Genomic DNA, 22,426 nt, shown 5'->3' with positions numbered 1-22,426 from the left:
TTGTCGTTGTGAAGGTTATATGGATGCACCGTGTTAATTGTATGTACTAGTGTCCGAGGGAATTAATGCAGATATGTCGAGTGTAGCTGATGAAGGGCACTACGCCAGGAAATGTTGTGATGTATACATTTTAGCTTTTATTCATATATACTATGTATATGCACCAATCTATCCTCCTTATGGATATACAAAAAAAAACATCAATCATTAAACGTGACCAGCACATCAACAAGACCCTTAAACAATGACCTTGTGGTCAGCAGGAGCCTCCTCGGGCTCACCGAAGACATTAATGTTCCAGCGAGGCTTGTTAGCAACGTAGGGGACGTTGTAGCGGCGCTCGGTGCCAAGGGCGGTGACCTTGGCCACCTCGTCGGCGGTGAGCTCGATCTCCTCGAAGTTGGCGGCGATACGAGAGGGAGTGACAGACTTGGGGATGACACTGTGGCCACCGACCTGGGACCAGGCGAGGATGACCTGGGCGGGGGAGACGGGCTTGCCAAGACGCTGGCCGGCCTCCTCGGCGATGGCCTTGATCTCGGGGCGGGTGATGAGGAGGGGCTCGCCGATCATGTTGTTACCAAAGGCGGAGTAGGCAGTGACGTGGATGCCCTTCTCCTTGCAGTACTGGATCAGCTTGGGGCTCTGGAGGACGGGGTGACGCTCGATCTGGTTGGCGGCGGGGACGACACCGGTGGCATTGATGATGGCCTCGAGCTAGAACAGGCAATTATCAGTATCAACTATTTATGCAGGTGGGGCGGTTCAAAGTGGACTCACGTGCTCGACCATGTGGTTGGAGACACCGATGGCGCGGGCCTTGCTCTTGGGGAGCTTGGTCATGGCCTTCCAGGTGTCAACGATGGAGATGCTGTCGTCGATGATGCAATCGCCACCGGGGACGGTGCTGCCCTCGACGAGAGGGAAGTACTCGTTGCCGGTCTTGAAGGCAACGGGCCAGTGGACGAGGTAGAGCTATCATTGCTTCGGTTAGTGCCTCTGAATCCCAGATAGGAAGGTGTAACCCCATCACATACATCAAGGTACTCGAGGCCGCACTCGGCAAGGCAGTCGTCGAGAGCCTTCTCGACCACATCGGGGTGGTGCTGGCTGTTCCAGAGCTTGGAGGTGATGAAGACGTCCTCACGCTTGATGTTGAACTCCTGGAAGGCACGCTTGATACCGACGGCGATTTCCTTCTGGTTCTGGTAGATGGTGGCCAGATCCAGGTGACGGTAACCGGCCTTCAGGGCCTGGTAGACGGCCTCACCGACCTCACCGGGGGCAGACTGCCAAGTACCGAATCCCAGGGTACTGCGGAGATGGTCAGTGTTGACATTCCTTCATGTGTTCGTTTCCATGTAAACATACGGGATTTCGGCGCCGGAGTTGAGGGTAACCTTCTTGTGGAGAGACATGATGACGGTGGGTGATAGGAATAGGAGGAAGTGGTATAGATATCAGAGAAGAATGAAAGATGAATGAAGAGAAAGGGAGGAAAGCGAGAGACAAGGACAAGAATAAGTAAGTTTCTCAACTCCGGTGGGGGAAAACCGTCGGAAAATTGCTGGATTAAATTATCCGTTATTATCCTCAGGCGGTACCCCGCCAGTCCCCGTGCCCGCTAAACCTCTTTGAGGCTACCCCTCGGTGGGGTTTCTGGCCACGAGTACCTTTCGGGTAATTCGAGCCACCACTTGACATTTTGTTTTCATTCATGTTGTTTTCTGTTTCTATACAAGAAAAGAAATATGTACGTCGATGGGTACCTTGCGACAGACTTTGGTACATTTCCACGTGTCGTTACCATCGATGCGATGTCTATTGTTACGTTTTCTGTACGGCAAGTAAACCATATCAACTGAGGCACAATGCAATTGTCGGCGGAGACATGCATGACGTCAAGCGGCAGACACTCCTCCGGAACAATCAATTGTTACCAAATCAATTTCCCCTTTTTGTGCAAAGCTTCTGGAGACTTCCATCCGTTCAATCTTTTTTTCTAGTCGGGAACCCGATACAGTAACTGGGGTTCGCTTCCCCCGACCTCCGGACCTTCTCCGACCGCTCAATGTAGCAAAATACGGAGTCTGCCGAGTATCAAAGATGCCGCGTCACGGGAGTTGCTGCATCTGCACCCCCACATCCTGTACCTGGCCTCCACTCCACACTCTCATGGCTGGCCTGAGTGCCTCCGATTACCAATCTTGATGGGAAACCCTGGTCTAAGACCTATTACCAGTACGAGAAGGTATCGTGTCATTATCTTGGATGCGTGAGGTCCTCCCCAAGTCAAAAAAGCTGCTCCCAATTGAGATTTCTACCTCCTATATGCTTCGACCGCGACTATACTGTTTGCCTATTAACATTCCAACGCGTCGACCTTTTTCTAGACGGGTACCATATGACTGTTACCTCATACTACTTATGATGCGGACTGTAGACAAGGTTGGGAGATATATCATCCTCGCAATTAAGTGTCTGCAGTTACTGCCTGTCAAAGGGCATATCAAATCAAACCTTGCAGGCATGCAAATCCTCTAATTTGAACAAATGCTCCGAATGATATGGAGATATATTTGGTGACAGGACGGACGTATGCACAAACAGCTCCCGGTTCTGTATATATTTGTTCTTATTTTCTTCTTGGCTTGTTGGTCATTCTTGATTGCTCGAGGTCAGAATAAACTCCAGAGAATGAAGAATGACTTAGCACTATCATAGTCGTCAAGGGTGACTTTACGTCTCCTGACGGCAACGTGGGATTAAGACACAGACACCCTTTTGGCGACACAGACGTAAAGGATCAAGAGGAGCTAGATAAGGAAGTAGGCGGGTGTAGAGCCTCAGGGACAGTAAGGGAATATATATCCAGTTTGGTCAATTACTATTGAGCCAGAATCTGCCAAAGGGAACTTACTAGTGCCTCCAAACATATATTTAAGCGTAAGGGCTATATCTACACCCAGTACTAGTGGTCACACAACTCAGTGAGGGCGTTGAATGGCATTTGACCCTAACAGAACCAATCATATCGATGCTATTCCAGCTTTGTGGCTTCATAGTGAATTAATTCTACCTCTAGGGCACTAGTTTCTTTCTAATTGTCAGTGTCTCTTCATGAGCCTTCTAGAATATTGGACATTCAATCCCTTAGGACACATCATGCACCCGCTTCATATATGCCAGCTAGAGCAATATCACAGCAATTTGGCAAATCCTGTCCACAAACCACGCGAGGTGAAGACACCGCGTGGATCAACTGCCCGTTGGATGTCCATCAACCTCTGTATATTCTTTTCCCCGTAGCCTGCAAAGACTCCCGAGGCCTGCGCTGCTGATGCATAGTTGAGATAAAGAAATGGGTGCGCAACATCGAGGGTCTCAGCGGCTTCCCTGATTCTACGGGTAGTATTCTCCGTCATTGTATTAACAGCAGCATCGTCTTGCGCATCAGTCCAAGCCGTAGATATCAAGATGACTGAGACATTGTCAGAAGGATAGACCACAAGTAAGCTCGAATAGGAAGCAGTAGCTTACGAAAGAGAGGTTGATCCCCCTGTATACCGAGCGAGTTCCCTCCCCTCTGAGCCATGGCTGCAATTGTGGCTCGTGAAATCGCATAGGAGATGAGGTTGGGAACCAAGCCATCCACTGATTTGATTGCCCGGACCTCTTGTTCGAAGATCTCTACTGCTTGGGTGAGGAGAGAACGGGAGGGTAGCACGGTTAGGGTGGCGAACAGGTGCCTGGGACATGACGGTTCAGTATGAATGCCAGAGAAGGACCAAAGAATTCGCATCCGACAGGCGCCGTACATACCTTGTGGTACCCAATGGCGCAGAGTCCCGAGTCAGGTTGCCCATGTTCGTTATGGTAGTGCTTCTTGCTAATGTTGGTATATGGTTAATAGCTCTGAATACAGGTGGGTTCCGTATAGGCTTCGCGTAGCGCTGGGTGCCCGATAGGATGAAGCTGTCATCTGATGAGACATATGTATAGTACATATCATAGCCCATGTCTACATCGCTAGTGAGAGACTCATCCGTGAAGAGCTCAAAAATCTGGTCGAGGACCAGTTCAGTCTGATTCTGGGAATAGGTTGTCGTAGTCGTAGAGACAGGACCCTGGGTGAATGTACGGACAGTGAAAGCTGTCACGATGCCGAAGTTATTCCCACCCCCTCTCAGAGCGAAGTACAGGTCCTGATTGTGAGTCTCGTTTGCGGTGGCGATTGTACCGTTTGCAAGGACCACCTGTGCTTGTGAGTATATCGCTCAGGAGGCGGGTAAAGACCTGACAACATGGCAGCAATGCTCTTCCAGAATGTTGCAAAGATTGACGCACCTCATATTCATAAACATTATCCAACGCCCAGCCGTACTTGCCCGAGAATGGTGATGTACCACCACCCAGTGTGAACCCGCCAACACCGACCGTGCCGACTCTTCCACCAACAAAGGACAGATTATGAGCATCCAAAGCTTCGTACACGTGGTACGAGGTTGCACCGCCGCCAACACGCGCCCTATCACCAGGGTCTAATATATCGACTTGTATCATGCGGTTCAGGTCCACTGTAACACCTCCTACAGAATTAGAGTCCCCTGGGTTCCGTGAGTGACCACCGCCCTTAACCGAAAAGTAACACCAGTGGTGTACAAGAATGTCGAGCACCTGGGAAACCTCCGATGCAGTGGATGGCTCGACCCGGCATGCTGGGCGAACCTCCTGTTGCTTCGCGTCCCAGATCGTGAAGCTGTCATTACCGGGGTAGTGGAGAGCTGATCCAAAGACAGTGGATAGTGTGGCACACTGATTACTGTTAGACTCGAAGAAGGGGGCAAATCGGCCGACATCAATAGGAACTTACTGCTTGCTTGCAGTTTGCGGATACTGTGCTGTTTAGCTGAGTGCCATGTTGCATGGAAGAGAGGCCATAAGCTGTGGCGTTAACTCCAGCCAGGATGTAGGCCACTGAAACCATTGCTCTCATCATGATGGATGCCTTGTGAGGTGATGGAAACATGCAACAGCTGGCGCATACACCGTCTTTATACCTGTCTGAATGACAAGTTGGCCATCGTAGCCGGCAGGGGCAACAACTAATGTTCGGTGCGGTATTAGAAACCCATCTATAGAAGCCGACTGGGAATGTAGATCCCTTCCAAGCACGACTCAATTGAACAGGGCCTCCCTCAAATCATCAAAGTCCTGCTCCCTGCGATCCCGATCGGAAAATGCGTGGGATAATTGTCGTCCTCATCCCGTGTTTCGTAAGCTATCTCTCGGCGTGCAATACCCGGACGCCATTATTCTTGATGTTCATAGGGGTTATCGGACTGAATAAGTGCCCTAGGCACCAGGGATAGACACGGTTGGCTTGGCGTCAAGTTGTCCGCATTCTTGAATCCTCGTCCCAAGGTTGATCCATCGAGTAAAGTGGGTATCACATCCCAAGATGGTTAAGCTTCATGCAGGTGTATGACAGGACGGGTCGATGAGATCGTTTTAACTGGGCCGTTTGGCGGTCCTGGGCCCGCTCAGCCAAGCTCTCTTATCAACTTCAATGACGCAGCATACTCTAATCGCACCCAGGGGCCATTGACTACCTGCTAACTTTTCAGCAGAAGCCTGGGTGCAATAGCTTGGATTTCCTTTTGCACTTCGAGTTTCTCTAACTATATAGTGCAAATTGTTCATGGTTCTGTCAGCCGGCTGCATCAACGCCACCCAGGATCACTCCAACCGCAAATATGGACTGTCCAAATGTTAATACGCCATCCCTGATTGAACGAAACACAGGGTCTGAGACAGGAGCACTGGGCAAGAGGATTTGTGTACGACAATTTTCCGAGCGCATTGCAACATGGCCAGAGGAAGACTGGTCAGGCATTTCTGATTCTAAGCAGCGCAGGAGGCTGCAGAATCGGCTAAACCAGAGAGCCCGACGTAAGTAGTAAAGCCTAGAGCCCCCGCTATAGACAATAGCGCATTCTTTCCAGAAAAGCAAATGATTGATAGATCATCAATACAGGCCTACGGAACAAACAGGACACTCAAGCCCCACCTGATGACCAGGCGAGTGATAGGAGTAACCGTTCGTCGGCCGACAAGGGAGAACATGCTCTGGCGGTGGCGACGAGTCCAAAGTATCGTAAACAACTTTCGAATAGAGCTTGCATTAGTGACAGTGCGTCCGCGATCTCTCTGGCAGCAATCGAGCACGTACATATTCTTGAACCAGACTCGGCTCACACTAAGAGGGTGTTGCAGCAGCTAGAAGTCATAGCGCACACCTACTACGTGCTGGGTTCCCCGCGTACGGACCTGCTGCTCCACCTCATCCAGTTCAACTTTACAAAAGCTTTAATAGAGAACACGAGGGTTCTCGGGCTCACCTCGGAGCAATTACACGACGATGCAATTTCGCCGTTTAATATCGCCGGCCCTTGGCCGTATAACTTCGAAGCTTCGCTTCCTTCTAGTCTCCAACCTACCACCATCCAGCGCACGATACTTCATCATCCATGGCTAGATCTACTCCCAGTCCCGGAAATGAGGAATAACCTGATTCTTGCTGAAGATTCATATGACGAAACTCAGCTTTGCCTTGACATGAAAGGAGCTGTAAGCGTGAGCACGAGCCAAACAGGCATTATTGTTTGGAGGGACCCATGGGACGCATCGGGATGGGAAGTGACCGAACCCTTCGCTCGTTCTTGGGGATGGGTGATTCGAGGCTGTCGGGACCTCCGTCGCTCCACAAACGCTTGGAGAGCACGAAGAAATGAAAGACCGCTTTTTCGGGTATCATAGGACGTGGAGATGATTTCGATCTACAATCTGTGATGTACATCTCACCCTAGCAAGCGGGGAGGCTAAAGTAGATTCGCCTTCCATAGTAGCATTCACTCTTTTGGAGATGAATTTCAAGCGTTATTTGCTACACATGCTACCTATCTCTACCCTCGTACGCATCTTACTCAATAGTTTTAACCCTGAGCGAGTGACGCATGCAGTAAGATCATCACTCCAGCGTCGTAGGCTATCCGTTCTTCGTGCGACAGCTGAAGCAGCTTTTCTTTGGTCATCGATCCCATGGACTCCTCCCAGGCATGGCGAATGAGCATGCCTGGAAGGTAAAGGGGGAAATTCAATTAATATAACACCAGTGGACTTGATTCCTGATGGTCCTTTGCGATGTCTAGAACTTGCTCGACGGTCAGTGTATTAGAGTGGAGGCTCCACCGGTACCAGGCCGGAGATACCGGAGGAGATAGTTTGGCTGCCACCCAAGCGATCCACGGTATTAAGGTCTTAGCTCCACCAATAAATCCGTTGTCATCATTGTGCAGATCTGCTTAACCCGATCCGTGAGACACTAGGATATGTCATCGCAGCATTTGCTGGGGCGAAAGGTTCAATCCCCCCACCACAAAGCATTCTTCCAGAATGTATCCTCTCGGTTAGAGGCTATGCCGAATGAATTATACTTCTCCACCACGAATGGTCTGGTTCAGTGTTAGCAGGAACCTTAGTTAGAGCGACGAAAATCGACTTGAACTTTCATTGCCACTAGTTTCATCAACGACATATATAAAGGGGCCATTCTACCTGTTTCCGAGCTTGAAAGTCACTCCCATCTACTCTCATCCAATTCTTCAATATCATCATGTCTATCTTTGCCCCTGCACCAAAGCCCCCAAGCCTGCTGGGCTACCACCGTGTGTTAGCACCATCCGCAGGTGTAAAGGTCTCACCCCTATGCCTCGGAACAATGAACTTCGGAACTACGTGGTATGACCACCTATTCGTGCTGTGATGGCTGGAGTTTAACAGTGGCTTCTTGATATAGGAAGGATTTCATGGGTGAATGTAGCAAGGAGCAGTCATTTGCACTGCTCGATGCCTTTTACAAACTGGGGGGCAATTTCCTGGACACGTAAGTTCAATTCATGCCATTCAACATGTGATCTCACTGACCTCAGTGGCCATACAGAGCGAATAACTACCAGCAGGAAGAATCCGAGATTTGGATAGGAGAATGGATGAAAGAGCGCCGTAACCGTGATCAGATGGTGTATGTACCCCGCAACCCATCACCCATGAAATCTGTATATCAATTGACTTCCATTCAGAATCGCAACCAAGTACACAACTGGCTTCCGTACCTCACATCGCGACACAGAGCCAATCCAGTCCAATTTCGTGGGAAATTCCGTGAAAAGCATGCGAATCTCGGTCGAGCAAAGTCTAAAAAAGCTCCAGACCGAATATATCGACCTCCTATATGTCCACTGGTGGGACTTCACCTCATCCGTCGCAGAGGTCATGCATGGACTAAACAACTTGGTCAACTCGGGCAAGGTGCTCTATCTTGGTGTTTCTGATACCCCGGCTTGGGTGGTTGTAAAGGCAAACGAATACGCCCGAGTTCACGGGCTGCGGCCGTTCTCTGTGTACCAGGGCAAATGGAATGCCGGCTTCAGAGACCTTGAGAGAGAGATCATCCCTATGTGTCGGGATCAGGGAATGGCAATCGCACCATGGGCACCGCTTGGTCAAGGCAAATTCAAGTCTTCGGAGGCGCGTAGCGGCGCTAACACGGACGGCAGTGGGCGAGCGTCTAACATGAGCGAGGCTGATATCAAAGTATCTGATGCGTTGGAGAAAGTCGCTAAGAGAAAGAAGACTACTCTGCATGCAATTGTGAGTATCTATCTGGTTCCCTCCACATCTAGCATTTCAAAAACAGTTATAGGGAATATGGGCTAACCACACATGTACGACCATTAGGCACTAGCTTACGTGATGCATAAGACGCCTTACGTTTTTCCTATTGTCGGCCAACGGAAGGTCGAGCATCTCAAGGCGAATGTGGAGGCATTGAGCGTGAGCTTGTCTGACGAGGACTTGACCGAAATCGACAGTGCATCCTCGTTCGATATTGGGTTTCCAATGAACTTCATCTTCCGCGACAATTACACAACGAATAACACTGCTGCCGATGTCTCTTTGACCCGTGTGTCGGCTCATATTGATGCGCCTCCTAATCCTGCCCCTGTTCGGCCTCGATACCTGGTATGAAGTGCAATTTGGTCTACATGGTCACTGCCTCCAGTGAGGGCTCTTAGAATCCCAGGCACCATCTGTAAGACGCATGCTAGGAAATAAAACAGGGACAGATTATCAAATTTTCTTCAATAATAACATGAGCAGTTAAGGTAACATACCTTTTGGTCGGAAAGCAAACCATGTCAGGGAACCTCTATATCTATATATATTGCAAGGGGTTGTCATAAATTGAACCCTTCTGTACTGCAACTTGCTGAATAGCTTGAGTATGGTAAAGGGCGCGGGAAACGGATATCTTTCTTGATTCCATAAACCCATCCAATAGTGACGGTGGCTGCAGTTGACCACCCATCTATCTTCTGTAGCGTCCTTGGTAATGTCACTTAACGAGATAATTACGTCTTCTATGGAAAGATATGAGTCTCGGAGTAGTTTGGACATGGTTTTCGAAAGCAACGCTAATTATTTATAATTCTCCAACCACAATTGTCGACTGACTAGTACATCGAAATCATATATCGTCTAATGCCGACTAAACCGGAGAATGATATTATTGTGGTAGGATTTGGTGAACTAGCTAGGTACCCGAATAACAACCTGAATAGGATCTCTTCAAAAGCCTTGCTAGCAATTATCCTATCTCTTTCTTTTTCTTTTTTTTTTTTTTTTTTTTTTTTTTTTTTTTTTTTTTTTTTTTTTTTTTTTTTTTTTTTATATATATTTGAAAGGAAACATATTGGACGTCCGTTTGTTGGTTCAAAATTAGAGTGATTTATAAATTTTTTTTTGTTGAGCCTACGTACGGAGTATATCGGAATAATATCTTGCATGAAATGTAACCTCGGGATCCCGTACTCGGAGACCGCTGATCCCCTACGGAGCACACCACCGGAATATTCTCTGACAACTCTTAATCGGTCACCGAACCCTCTTTGTATGTCGTGTGCATAGATTGGTTTCCTCGGTAAATGAATTCCATATACCGTACTTGTGGAATATAGAATCAATTTATGTCCCTTTTGCCTATTGCAATTTCTATACTTGAGTGGAGGGCATCCTTAAAATTTAGGATCGACAAGGATAAAAGTTTTTGAAGACTAACCAGACACGGCGCAAACAAAAACGGGTTGTTGGGTATGAACAGAAACCTTACGTTGGGGGGCATAATACTACACCTACGAAGATCTAGAACGACAAGGGTTTCTGCACCGTAGCTGCATAGTTCAAGTGGATCTCTACTAAGTAGACTAATCTGTTAGGTAATTAGTGCACTCTACACTTGTGACTAGGACATTCCGATGCATCTGACAGTGTTTGGAGCAGAGACGTACGGGTGGGGCGTGCCATTAGTCTTTCTCCCAAGCATATCTTAGCTATCTTAGCTGCGCGTCTCCCGCCAGGCAAAGAACGATCAACACTCTCCCGTCTGTGCACCCCTTGCACGTGCAAGTATGTCGCCATGAGAGCCATTCTCACTGTTCTCACTTCTAACCGCTACTACGCGCACGACCAGCCTTGGCAGTGGACCCGTTATGCAGGATTTGTCTCAAGTTTCGAGACGGACTGCATACCCTGCATATGGTCCAGTCATCTTCTAGCTCTTTTGCTCATCGTTATCATGGCGAGCTGGAAGAGTTTTATGATTTGATCGTGGCTGCTGATGATTGCCGAATTATCCCGGCTTCTAGTTCTATCCGTCAAGCCCCTGTGGATCCCAAGTATGTAGATTATGAAGAATCCCGATACACATATTCGATGTTCTCATCCTACTAACTGCTTTGGCTATAGCTGTGGCTCTCTGTACTTCACATATCTCAGCACATCTTCCGGTGCTATGTCGATCATTCCCGGTCATTGTCCACTGTGTCTTGCCCTTCGCTCAGCGTGCTTCGTGTTGCAGTAGAGGGTCAGCAAGTGAAATTACAGTGGGTCAGATAATTCATCACGTCCAGGCATATCCAAGGCGAACGGCATTGCCGGCTTTGGACCTTTCTGTAGAACTACAGGGATACTCGTGGAGCCCTAACAAGACCCCCTATGTGATGGTAAACCACATGGCCAAGACCCCAGTCGTTATTGGGCATACTACTCTTATCATGACTTTCTAAGTATCGTCCATATTCTCTATCTGTTGCCCTAGGATGGTGGACCTACTTGATAATCTTTCCCAGCTCGTCAGTCGATAATCTCGTCATCGCCTTCCTGGTGGATTAATAATGTGGGATGGTGGGGGATAGATGTAAAGGCATATAAGGCTCTAAATATCCAGAGGTGGTCGTAGTTGCATTAGTAACAAATCAGTTAACAACAGCTTTACTGAAATGTGCAATATTCAATTCATTAAATATCATTGTCTCTTCTTGCACTCGTATCCTCAGTCCGCATTATCAAGCGCTTCAGAAATATACACCCACCTTCTGAAATGGGGCAACTCAATGAGACCAAGGCTCCTAAGGTAGCCAGTGTCACAGTGTCTCCAACGCACAGTATCGGTAAACATTCACCTCCTTCGGAGGATTCTCTCGAAGTCCAGCAAGTATCGCCCCCAGTCTATCACATCTTCTCCCGATCTCGCAAGTTAGAGATGGTGGTTATTGTCTCGCTTGCGGCGATCTTTTCACCATTGTCCTCCAATATCTATTTTCCCGCCCTTGGAGATATCTCAAGAGTAGGTTAACCCTTGAGTGTACAAGTCTATTTCCAGCCATAATTAAATGGTCAACTGTCAGGATCTTCATACAAGCATGACCCTAACAACTTTGACCGTCACCATATATATGATCGTTCAGGGAATTGCACCGACCTTTTGGGGCTCTATATCAGACACCTCTGGCCGGCGGCCCGTGTTCATTGGGACCATGATTGTCTACATCATTGCCAACATTGCCCTTGGTGTATCTACTAACTACGGCGAGCTTATGGCATTCCGTGCCTTGCAGGCTGCTGGAAGCGCGGCTACAATATCAATAGGTTCGTCATTCGCCGACTAGGCCTGGCTTCGGCCAGAACTAAACAATGCCTACAGGAGCAGGTGTCATTGGTGATATCACAACTTCGGCGGAACGAGGAAGTCTGGTAGGGATTTTTGGTGGCGGTGAGTTGCACACTACCTCGAGACTCTGTACAAGAGCTGACAGTATATCAAGTCCGCATGCTGGGTCAAGGAATTGGCCCGGTCTTTGGCGGTCTTCTCTCGCAGTATCTTGGATTCCGATCGATCTTCTGGTTCCTCACGATTTGCGCCGGCGTCAGTCTGTTAACTATCCTCGTACTACTTCCTGAGACCCTGCGGTCGATTGCCGGCGACGGGTCGGTCCCTCTTCATGGCCTGCAGAAGCCATGGCTATACTATATCATTGGACAGCCAGGTGCGGAAGAGGGCGCTGAGCCCAGTCTCAAAAAGACCAGGGTGACTCTTGGAACTGTCTTCGCGCCTCTCAAATTCCTGGTAGAGATTGATGTGTTTATTACTCTTTTCTTCGGAAGTATTGTCTACACAGTGTGGAGTATGGTCACATCCAGTACCTCTGACCTGTTTGAGCGAACATACAACTTGACCACCCTTCAGGTCGGACTCACGTTTTTGGGCAATGGTAAGCCAGTTAATCTCAACTCCGATAAATACCACAGCTAATACTTACACGCACCAGGCTTAGGATGCATGTCAGGATCCTACACAATCGGCTACCTAATGGACTACAACCACCGTCTCACCGAGCGCGAATACTGCGAGCGACATAACTACCCACCCGGCACACGAGTGAACCTGAAAACACACCCGGACTTTCCAATTGAGACTGCTCGTATGCGTAACACTTGGTGGATTACAATTCTGTTTATTGTGTGTGTCGCGGTCTATGGTGTTTCGTTGCAAACTCATCTCGCGGTCCCTATCATCCTGCAATACATCATCGCGTACTGCTCAACTGGCATCTTCACGATTAATAGTGCATTGGTAATTGATCTCTATCCGGGTGCCAGTGCTAGCGCCACCGCTGTCAATAATCTTATGCGGTGTCTCATTGGTGCTGCGGGAGTTGCGGCCGTACAGCCTATTATTGATGCGCTGGGCCCGGTGTATACTTTCATTTTACTTGCTGGGATCACTTTGGCTCTGTTCCCTTTACTCTGGGTGGAGACGAAATATGGAGCCGGATGGCGACTTGCTCGACATCAGCGGTTGAACAGCCCTCGGGCTAGGTAAGGGTACATAGCGAGAAGCTGGATGTGTGGAACTGTGGTTGAAAAGGTTTTGGGTAAAAAGTGTTTATTGTTTTGCGTGATATGGTTTCTCTAGTATTTTGTCACACCATACTTCTTTCTAGTTCAATATAGACATAGATGATTCAAGCTTTACGCATGTCCTCTGATGATGCACTTGAGAATAGGCTAGCTATCTCTGTCGACATCCACAGTGCCCTCGCTTCATGTACAAAATCTCAATTTTGGTGCACCTTTGGTTGATCGCCTTTGATGGCATCGCACTTAGTATTCCATGTCCATCAAGAAAGATATAGAATACTATAGGGGTGTATATTTGAGCTGTTTCCCGGCGGTAGGTGGCCATACTTTCCTCCGAGGGCGGGGTAAGTAGGCTACCTTTCACTTGGTACTCCGTCTCCCAGCCACTTCGTCATTCTGCTCTTTTATGACCACAGGAACTTGATAACCGTACAAAGCCTGGGCTATAATAGAGGGGATAAGGGTTGAATAGCCAATGGATCATTTTCGGTACGAGACTAGTGAAACCTAGGGGCCACGCGGCCGACCACTCCTGCCTCTAGAAATGCAGTTCTTACGCCTACGATCTACATACTATCAGCTACTCTACATGAAACATGATCCATGAATCATGCATACTATGTACTGTGAACTTTGTAATGCTTCCTGAAAGCTCCATTGGTCGTACCTTTCTGCATTCCCGATTAAACACATGACACATATATACTATCTAGACATAGCCATGCCCGATTTCTCCATACGTTAGCTGGAATTCACTTGCCCAAAGTAAATTCCGATAGCCTCCCGAACTGTGAGTGTTTGGATGTCGGGAAAAATTGCGTTCAAAGTGCCCTCTGTGGGTAAATCCAGACCTCCATCAACAGCCCAGCTTCCACAAACAGCGAGGATCTTCATGAAAGCCCCCAAGTCAATTTGGGGAGGCAGGCTGGCGGCTACGGCGGGGAGAATTGTGCATTCCCCCTTAAGAAGAGTCGCCATTGTGTCATCGTGTCTCTCAAAAGTGACTCCTTTGATCTCCTCAGCAATACGCAGAAAGTCATTCAAGGTCAGTCTGTCCCCAATGAGATAATATCTTTTTTCCCATCTACTGAGACCAAGAGCCTTGACAACGAAACGGCTGATGTCCTTCGAATGTGTCAAGACTAACGGGGTGTCTCCATTACCGGGGATTGCGGCAAAGTTATTGTCCAGATCAACCCAAGAAGGCGCATTGAAAGCGAAGGCGGATGGTATGTTGGGCGAGAACCAATAGTCCATAAATAATCCGTTGGAAAAGAGTGTGTACTCTAGACTTGATGCCTCGAGAAGTTCAATCGCTTTGAACTTGAAAGCATAGAGAGGTAATGCTGCAAGATGACTGGTGAATGATAATCAGCATAGCTTGCGCAATACGGGAATGTATGTATGGTACCTTGAATCGTATTTCGCACCGAATTCACTTGGCATGAATCTCTTGGTGGCTTTTGACCGATCGGCTGCCTCAATGAGATTCAGTTGAGACTGTCCGCTAGCTTCAGTCTGCAACGAGACCGCCGAGATGACCGTATGAATCTCATGTTCTTCGAGAGCACTTTGTAGACCTTTGGGGTCCGAGTAGTCCACGGCGAGAACCTTGGAATCATTTGAGACGTTCCGGCTGAGGATAATACATTGATGGGAACCATCTTTCTCGAGTGCCTTGACGATGGCCCTGCCGATACCGGTGGTGCCGCCTGCCACTGCGACCTTGACCATGATGGAATGGAAAGTTGTTCTGGAAGTGTTTGATGGGTATTGCCAGTTGCCTTAATTCATATGATATAGTAGAGTTGATGTCAGGAATAGTTAACTTAGGCCTCATAATTGAGAGCTCTGATGAAGAGCATCTTTATACTAAGTGGCCAGCCAATGAAACCGCCCGCCGGAATGCGGGTAACTGGGAGCCGGCCGGGCCGGAAGGTTGGCTGGCGCTAAAAGTCGGCTGCGGGGCTCCCGGCGGCGTTGTTATTCTCCGGCAGATCCGCCCTCGGTCCATGGGCTCGACGGTACTGCGGCTCTAGAGCTGGAGTCAGGCTAATGTTAGCCTGCGTCAAGACGCAGCGTAGATAAAATAACATATGCGGCCCTTCCCATTGTCTCTAATACAGTCCTATTCAAAGACAACGACTTCCGTTAGGGATCTTCTTTGTGGTATTGGAATATGGATTATTCTTCTGAGCCCCTCAGTTGATTCACCACTTCCCCTCCGTGCCATGAATCCAACATTAGACCTTAGTTGATACCATGGTCTAACGCTGATTTTTGCATTCTCTTCAGTCTCTCCCTGCTTGGCATAGCCTGGATCTGAGCCTTCAAGCTAATCTGTCACTGCTCAGCCGCTACTTCATACACTCCTTGATCGATTCCAAGCTGATTGACTGCCAGATTTTTTCGAAATTTCATAACTCCCAGTTCTCCGGATGCTGACGCCAGTTCCAATCCTCTTCTGGTCGCTTAGCGAGTCCGTACGCCATGTACCGGGTATCTGACCATTGGAATTTGGAACGGATTGGCCATCCCATTCGAAAATCCGAAATGCGACTGAAATTGTTAGCAAATCTCCCCAGCATGATCTTGCTGGCATTTGTAGATCCCTTGACGTACACATTGCCTGTAGTCTGATCGTAGATGATCTTAGAAATTCTGGACATCTGTGGCACTACACGGCATCGTAGAATCTCTCTATTGAGTATGTTAGCATCCATTCCATCTGCTTTCCTAGACTCCTAAAAATCCGCAGACAAACTGACTCGTAAGCAACGCGAAACTTAGCGCGGATATCATCACGTGTAGAGCGATCTAAGCTCCAAAAGAATTCCTCTGTAAGGGACTCCCCAGGAACCTTTTCCCATACGAGGTACTTAGTATAGCCACCAGGAATAAGTTCATTCTCTGCTTGTATCTTTTCGTCGTAGCCAAGGAAACGTGGAACGGAGTTGCAGCCTTGACGCATCAACAGCTTAAACGCTTCTCGTTCACCACAAATCTTATCTAGACCAGCAGGATCTTTACCGGCCTGCTGGGCTCGTGTGTCCGGATTTGCCCACTCAGTCCCAGTGATAGGAATCTGATGATAGATTCGCATAAAGGCTAACTGCGCCGGATCCTCCTCTAGGTGGCATAGGAATGTACCAACTGTCATAGGCGTCCCAATGCCCCACTCGACGTCTTCCTCTGTGAGATTGACTGCTCTCTCAGAGAGCTTTTCAGTAATAACCCACGTGCAGCAGATCCTCCGGAGCAGCGAGCCAGGGCCGGAAAGGCTAGGAGCTGTGGCGGTTGATACCGTAGGAGGATGACCAGTCTCATGCGAGGTCGTGGTATGCGAGGCTGGAGGAAGTGAGGCTGGAGTAAGCGAGACTGCAGGGGGGAAGATCCCGGGAGGAGAAATTCCAGGGGGAGAATCCGCAGACAGGGAAGCCATAGAGGCAGTGGACACGGCCGATGGCTCCTGTGGAGGGTCGATGTCGTCAAAGGTAGTGACCTTAGTCCCTACCAAGCGGTCGAGGAATCGAGCATCAAAGTCACTCGATCTTGTGACAGGTGCCATGATAAATGTCGAAGTAACTTGGAAGTCCGAAGAGTGTTGCCAGATGGCCAACGAGATTCGTGTACTAGTAGTAGAAGGCGTAGAGTAAGGACTAAGGAGCAACGAATGACGCGCAGTGCCAAGCTTTAGGAAGCGGGGCGATTTCCGGGAACTAGTCCCGATCAGGAACTTAGCCGCTTCCCAGTGCCCACAAAGAAAGACCTCGAAACTATTGATCCGAGGAAGATCGTCTCGTCGTAGTTGCTTAGAAACCCATACACACACCTGAGGCGTTGCATGTACATGATGGGTTGGGCGAGTATCCTCCTCAGTTCCCAATCTTCATCGAGCTTGCCATCAATGTTGTGGTCGGAAACCCAGGGTACCTTGAGCTCCCCAACAACTTTCAACTGGTGATTTCTATCCTTCAAAATCACATCGGGTATGCCGCTGTAAGTAGTTTGCACGGTTTTGAAATCCGCAAAGCGTATACCCTTTGACTGTGATTCGAAGATGGCGTTCAGGACGTCACCGAAGTACTTATGAAAGCGACCTTGCATGCCATGCTCATCCCCAATCTCAACGTTTCCATAAGAGTAAGGGTCCCGTGTGTGGAGGTTGAGGCCTAGGCATTCATTTCTCCAGGTATGAGTCTCGTGCATATTCTTCACAGCATCCAGAAAGTCTGGCCAAAGCTTAAGATCCCCTTGAAAGATCAGATCATGTAAGGCACTTGAGGTGGTGTGGTATTCGCCCAGTGTAAGCTTCGGCGCGGGGGACTCGGCCAATCTCTTCGGGCTAATATGGATCGCGGAGCGGGGCATCTTGAGAAATCGTGGTTTTGGGATGACCAAGGCTATCGGTGACTTTCTGTGTTAGCGAACCACGCTACCACATATTGTAGAGAAGGCGTACAGAGGTGATAGATTGACGTGCGTAGTGACTTAAGCAGGGATTTTTCAAGCAGGGAGAGACCGAAAACGATAAAATAAATTGGTGCTGGACAACTTTTCAAGGATATATTAGACAGGTTGAGAGGCACACGTATCTAAACAGACACGATAGAGTAGACGAGACTCACCCACGCTTGGATGGACGGGACTCTTCAGCGGAGCGGACTATTGGCAAAGTTGGCAACCAAGATTTTCTCAATCTAGTAGGACATGTCCCGCTAATACAAGAAGATACCTAAAGAAGGGCTTTCGAGAATTTACATGTCATCATGACTTGCTCCGGTTTCCAGATATAGCGACCTCCGCGTATATTCTGATCTCGAGAACTGCTGTCGAACTAACCGTGGACCACTATTCGTGAGGCAGACATTTGCTAGATAGTCATAGCTAGGACCAGCTTCCCCCAATCATCCAAGAGAACGCCGGGTTTGAAACAGGAAGAGATCGTGATAAAGCTGACTTTGCCTGTCAGAAACACTCCCAGACCCCAAACTGGAAGGAAATCTCGTGGATGTGTCCTGATGATGCGGATAATCTATATAAAGCACAGTGTGTGAGCCTGGCAGCGGAGGACAGGAGAGCGGGTGTGGATGTGGCGCTATCAGAAAATTTATCTCTGATTTCGACCATCGATTTAGGCGAGGATATTTGGTTTCGGTCGTACTCATGAAGTGGCTTATTGAACAATGAAGAAGCGCAAGGACAAGGCTGGATTATTTGGTTGGGTCTCACCATTGATTGCTGCTTTTGAACAGCTGAGCATTAATTTTTTTGCTTGCTTTGGGCAGCCATATTTCTCTTTATCAGCTACGAAGTCCGTTGTTAATGTTCTCAATTCATGTCACCAGACTAGAATCCGACCATCACACTGAAGTTGACTGAACTTCCCGCATCCATTGCTGGATGTGTTCCTTCGATAAGTCTTCATATGTGCGATTTTCACGGGGTGGAAGGTAGGAGGTGGCATTGTGCTTAAGTCTCTTGAAAGCCAAACCGATGACTACCCACCTTGGGGATACAAACCCTCATTCTCTTCGACACTGAAATCCCGTCAGTTTCTTTCTCGCCATTTTCGCCAGATACGATGGACGCTGGATTCAATATCGGCATCGAACTCAAACTGCTCTTGCGGCCATTTCGCAGGAGCAAAGATGACTTCGATGACCTGCATGATTTTGCCCAATTCATAGTTACCTACTGCAATGCTGCCTATCTTCCAGCCCCACGACTCTCCCACGACGTGGATAATACCTAGAACAAAAAATGCCTTCTCTAGATATATGAAGCGGCCGGATGGTGTAGTTGGTTATCACGTATCGTTGTGTTTACTATATTAAAAGGAAAGAGTGAATAGTACAGCGTACAGATAGTGAGGCGCTCCTTACATAGGTTAAAGATAGGATAAATCGACCAGTAGCTAGTAGCTATAATAATTATATAGTAAAATAGTAGTTATATTTATATATATTTTAATATTATTAATTAATTTTATTTTTTTAAATTTAATCTACTAGTTTTTTTAATTAATATATTAATATTATAATTATAATTTAAATAAAAAGATTATATATAAAATACCTAATTTTATAGCTAAGTATTGTATAAATTATATAGTAATAGATAATCTAACATTTATACTATTTAGGATTTAATTAAGAGCTTACAGATTTATTATAGATCTCTATACTAGGCCCAAGGCCTATTATAGGCCCTAGACTCGGGCCCAAAGTCCAACCCACCGTGGGCTTGGGCCGGGGTTGGGCCTGGGCCGGGATGGGCCGTGAAGAAGCCTAGGTGGAATCCCCTAGCTAACATAATTCAATGCCCAAACTCCGACGTATCATAGGGATAGTGTAGACTTTGCCAGTCACCGAGTAAACACCTTCAATTCGCCAGTATATTCCCTTAGATACTTTGTGAAAGACAGGGTATTTCCCTTTATGAGTTCCAATGAATAATCTCGGAGAGTTAAGTATTCATGTCATTAACTGTTACACCCTCCCCTTATAAGTACGAGCCACATATGTACATATACAATCCTATCTCCACTTATCTCCAGAGCTAACCTGTAACTCAAATTGACCAAAGCTGTATCTCACCGCAGAGCCCTGGGCCGAGCTGAAGCCCTTACTCCCACTATGTGCGAACATAAGCGAGGACTCCTAGCAAATATGTTGTCTCTATCTATTCTTCCCTCATGAAAGAAATATAGCTCATGACTCTATGTGGGCCTTCCTCACCAACTTCATTCTATCTCTCTTCCTGGAATCTCCTAACCATCAAACATTGGTATCCTGTAAGTATCATACTATCTGGCTTCATGTTTTGAAGCCATATATACTAACCCGCCAGCCACCGCTATAGGCTCCTCCCTACCCGCCAAGGAACCAAATCACTACCACCCTGTGATTTTGAAAGCTCATTCCCTCCTACTCTTCTTGCTGTATCCCTGTTACGGGGACGGGCCATGCTCATTCGTCGGACCAAGGAACCTACCATGAGACACGGAAGAACCAATTGTAGATATCAGCTGGTTTTCATGAAGTCCTATAGAGCAGACCAGCTGCTATCGAGCCATACTCCTGGATAAATCTCTCCTTCCCAAGGGCCCTGGAATATATGATACCAATGCCAGAGTCATGGACCCCTGAGTGTCTCACGGTCAAGGCCCAAGCTAGCCGCTAGATGGGTGTGGAAAGCTACACCGGTTGAATATTCCTGACTCAACTCTGCGAACTGTACGACCTCTGTGATTCTGTCAAGTCCCTCAATTCTGCCAGGTGGCTCCATCAGCCGACACCGCTTCTAAGGCATGTCATGACTTCAGTAGATACGCGAGCGAAGTCCTGGAAACTCAAGACACCTGTCGTTTTTGTACTGGGCTTCACGTTATGTGGCCCAAGAGAGAGTGATTGCTTCAGCACACACTCACATGTGTGTGTGTGTGTGTGTGTGTGTCTTTCCTGTCAGCGTTTCGATCGACGCTTGTACTAAGAGGTCTACTTCACCCCAGGTGATAATGGATGGAACTGGGACGATATGCATTCATATTGTCTTTAACCCTTGAGGTCACAAAGGGCAGCTCGCGTTGACGGGCCAGAAATCGGAGACTCTGCCTCAGGGCGGGGAACAAGTTAAGCATTCAACTGTCGAATGGGGACCCAGGGGTTCAGAAGCAGACATTGGCATTGTCATGTTAACCAACAACTCGGCAAAATGCTTGCTTAGATCTCAGCGGCTCAGTGCGGTCCCTGTAGGGAAATGGCTGAGAGCAAAACTCGGATTGGTTAGCATACCCACGGCTGATATGTAGCTGAGCACTGGGTATTTCTGCTGGATGTGATCTTAGAAATACCCAAGAGGAGCTATAGGAAACGCAACACATTATGGATCTCAGTGCTCCCAGTCAGTGGACTATAAGCACTATACACTTGACAGTATAAGAGATACTTTACCATGTTGAGTTTCCTGAAAACTACCAAGTCTGCTACGCAACAAAGAAAGTGCATCGGATTTAAGCGCCGTCAAGGCTTTGTGCAGATGGGACGTGCAACTCCAATTGTTTGATCTGGGTTGCCCGTCTGTTGGTATCACACCCTGTTGTTCCGTTTGGCGGTTTCTCAACACCCCTCATTTTGCATTCTATTCAATACTCAAAGTATCTACATACATTCTATCCACTGCTGTTGGCATTGGCTCGTCCTGTTCGTTGCGTCTAGGTAATGCCCTGGTTCCTGATGACAAATCTGCGTCATTCAGTCCGCCCGCAGTTGTGTACCTGTTCATCTTCTGCTCCCAGTAGTTCTAACCTGGCTGAACAGTCCGTCAACATGGTTCACCTCTTCCTCGCTCCTGAGACCTACGTTAACTGACCATCCTGTGCGCGAAGGGCCCATTTCCTACCCGTATTTCTGAGATCCCTCAAAGTGACCAAGATTACGTTCTAGTCTTGGGCTCACACACTAGTGGGAGAATATCTACGGGCAACATGGGCTCGGCGTGTGTGCAAATGGACTGCCATGTAATGTATTCCGGTCGAGGCCTGAGTTTGAAACACTCACCGAAGCGGTGCCTCCGGTTACTAGATATATTGAGGATATTATCCAATCCACCTCTTGAGTGAGGCCTGCACGGCCGTGCGTGTTCTCGAGCCGATTCGTGCCCTGGATTGGGCTGTCGATCATACTATGGAGTCCGTTGTCAACCCTGTTAACTATTTTCTTTATATCGCACGAGCTACTGGTCACGTTTCTGACTGTTGGTTTTCTCCATTACGAGATCCAGATACTCAGCCCCAGCAGTATGCAGTGCTATATCAACGGAGCCTACGACTATGTCTTGGACAGGGTAATCAAGCAACCGCGCTTACAAGACACCATACCAACCAACCCGTTATAGTCTCCCGTGAAACTTCCAGAACGCCTTTAGTTGCAAAGGCATCTTGCTATTGGCCATCCGCCAGCTACACCCAAGGGTAAAAATTCAGTATGGCTTATGGGGAATTCAAGCTGGCTATACTCCACTTGGGAAAGCGCAATACTCTGCTCTAGGAAGAAACGGTATTATCAAGAGTTGATGCTTCTTTGCGTTAGGTCCCTAGGAAAAT

At 48.0% G+C, this 22,426-nt stretch overlaps 7 protein-coding genes across 7 annotated transcripts; 3 read left to right on the top strand and 4 right to left on the bottom strand.

Annotated features, from left to right (window-relative positions):
* Positions 1 to 11: 11 nt before the first annotated feature.
* On the bottom strand, positions 12 to 1,630 carry akr1 (putative aldehyde reductase (AKR1)). Its single transcript, XM_032080464.1, has 4 exons — positions 1,372 to 1,630; positions 1,038 to 1,314; positions 781 to 975; positions 12 to 717 (listed from the first exon to the last, which is right to left on the bottom strand). Exons 1-4 carry the CDS (start codon positions 1,416 to 1,418, stop codon positions 238 to 240), a joined length of 999 nt encoding a protein of 332 aa, XP_031947168.1. The 5' UTR covers positions 1,419 to 1,630; the 3' UTR covers positions 12 to 237.
* Positions 1,631 to 3,200: 1,570 nt separating this feature from the next.
* Positions 3,201 to 4,987, bottom strand: BDV37DRAFT_277499 (FAD-binding oxidoreductase; the record flags this gene model as incomplete). The annotated part of the gene is made up of 5 exons (XM_032085784.1): positions 3,201 to 3,481; positions 3,541 to 3,749; positions 3,823 to 4,256; positions 4,348 to 4,815; positions 4,874 to 4,987. The coding sequence occupies 5 exons, from the start codon at positions 4,985 to 4,987 to the stop codon at positions 3,201 to 3,203; spliced, it is 1,506 nt and encodes a 501-aa protein (XP_031947167.1).
* Positions 4,988 to 5,589: 602 nt separating this feature from the next.
* BDV37DRAFT_235196 (DUF3425 domain-containing protein) lies at positions 5,590 to 7,331 on the top strand. Its single transcript, XM_032080463.1, has 2 exons — positions 5,590 to 5,952; positions 6,038 to 7,331. Exons 1-2 carry the CDS (start codon positions 5,757 to 5,759, stop codon positions 6,817 to 6,819), a joined length of 978 nt encoding a protein of 325 aa, XP_031947166.1. The 5' UTR covers positions 5,590 to 5,756; the 3' UTR covers positions 6,820 to 7,331.
* A 344-nt stretch (positions 7,332 to 7,675) lies between these two features.
* Positions 7,676 to 9,090, top strand: BDV37DRAFT_267493 (aldo/keto reductase; the record flags this gene model as incomplete). The annotated part of the gene is made up of 5 exons (XM_032084041.1): positions 7,676 to 7,800; positions 7,859 to 7,945; positions 8,003 to 8,083; positions 8,142 to 8,712; positions 8,800 to 9,090. The coding sequence occupies 5 exons, from the start codon at positions 7,676 to 7,678 to the stop codon at positions 9,088 to 9,090; spliced, it is 1,155 nt and encodes a 384-aa protein (XP_031947165.1).
* Positions 9,091 to 11,481: 2,391 nt separating this feature from the next.
* Positions 11,482 to 13,282, top strand: BDV37DRAFT_290117 (major facilitator superfamily domain-containing protein; the record flags this gene model as incomplete). The annotated part of the gene is made up of 5 exons (XM_032088644.1): positions 11,482 to 11,746; positions 11,808 to 12,048; positions 12,104 to 12,172; positions 12,225 to 12,671; positions 12,729 to 13,282. Exons 1-5 carry the CDS (start codon positions 11,501 to 11,503, stop codon positions 13,280 to 13,282), a joined length of 1,557 nt encoding a protein of 518 aa, XP_031947164.1. The 5' UTR covers positions 11,482 to 11,500.
* A 677-nt stretch (positions 13,283 to 13,959) lies between these two features.
* On the bottom strand, positions 13,960 to 15,123 carry BDV37DRAFT_235192 (NAD(P)-binding protein). The gene is made up of 2 exons (XM_032080462.1): positions 14,732 to 15,123; positions 13,960 to 14,677 (listed from the first exon to the last, which is right to left on the bottom strand). The coding sequence occupies exons 1-2, from the start codon at positions 15,052 to 15,054 to the stop codon at positions 14,062 to 14,064; spliced, it is 939 nt and encodes a 312-aa protein (XP_031947163.1). The 5' UTR covers positions 15,055 to 15,123; the 3' UTR covers positions 13,960 to 14,061.
* A 286-nt stretch (positions 15,124 to 15,409) lies between these two features.
* Positions 15,410 to 16,486, bottom strand: BDV37DRAFT_235191 (uncharacterized protein). The gene is made up of 3 exons (XM_032080461.1): positions 16,089 to 16,486; positions 15,943 to 16,020; positions 15,410 to 15,879 (listed from the first exon to the last, which is right to left on the bottom strand). Exons 1-3 carry the CDS (start codon positions 16,478 to 16,480, stop codon positions 15,738 to 15,740), a joined length of 612 nt encoding a protein of 203 aa, XP_031947162.1. The 5' UTR covers positions 16,481 to 16,486; the 3' UTR covers positions 15,410 to 15,737.
* Between the last annotated feature and the right edge of the window lie 5,940 nt (positions 16,487 to 22,426).

This window comes from Aspergillus pseudonomiae (assembly GCF_009193645.1).
Source record: "Aspergillus pseudonomiae strain CBS 119388 unplaced genomic scaffold BDV37scaffold_1, whole genome shotgun sequence".
Taxonomy (NCBI): Eukaryota; Fungi; Ascomycota; class Eurotiomycetes; order Eurotiales; family Aspergillaceae; genus Aspergillus; species Aspergillus pseudonomiae.
This window is presented reverse-complemented; position numbering and strand designations above follow the sequence as displayed.

What these genes read in the sequence shown, in the direction of transcription:
- BDV37DRAFT_235192 (XM_032080462.1), bottom strand. Translation starts at nt 15,054, where the DNA reads ATGGTCAAGGTCGCAGTGGCAGGCGGCACCACCGGTATCGGCAGGGCC. An exon ending in GGTGCGAAATACGATTCAAG is followed by an intron (nt 14,678 to 14,731) that starts GTACCATACATA and finishes ATCATTCACCAG; the next exon opens with TCATCTTGCAGCATTACCTC.
- BDV37DRAFT_235191 (XM_032080461.1), bottom strand. Translation starts at nt 16,480, where the DNA reads ATGACAGTTGGTACATTCCTATGCCACCTAGAGGAGGATCCGGCGCAG. An exon ending in AAGTTTCGCGTTGCTTACGA is followed by an intron (nt 16,021 to 16,088) that starts GTCAGTTTGTCT and finishes CATACTCAATAG; the next exon opens with AGAGATTCTACGATGCCGTG. An exon ending in GATCAGACTACAGGCAATGT is followed by an intron (nt 15,880 to 15,942) that starts GTACGTCAAGGG and finishes TAACAATTTCAG; the next exon opens with TCGCATTTCGGATTTTCGAA.
- BDV37DRAFT_235196 (XM_032080463.1), top strand. Translation starts at nt 5,757, where the DNA reads ATGGACTGTCCAAATGTTAATACGCCATCCCTGATTGAACGAAACACA. An exon ending in GCTAAACCAGAGAGCCCGAC is followed by an intron (nt 5,953 to 6,037) that starts GTAAGTAGTAAA and finishes TCATCAATACAG; the next exon opens with GCCTACGGAACAAACAGGAC.
- akr1 (XM_032080464.1), bottom strand. Translation starts at nt 1,418, where the DNA reads ATGTCTCTCCACAAGAAGGTTACCCTCAACTCCGGCGCCGAAATCCC. An exon ending in AACTCCGGCGCCGAAATCCC is followed by an intron (nt 1,315 to 1,371) that starts GTATGTTTACAT and finishes CCATCTCCGCAG; the next exon opens with TACCCTGGGATTCGGTACTT. An exon ending in GCGGCCTCGAGTACCTTGAT is followed by an intron (nt 976 to 1,037) that starts GTATGTGATGGG and finishes AAGCAATGATAG; the next exon opens with CTCTACCTCGTCCACTGGCC.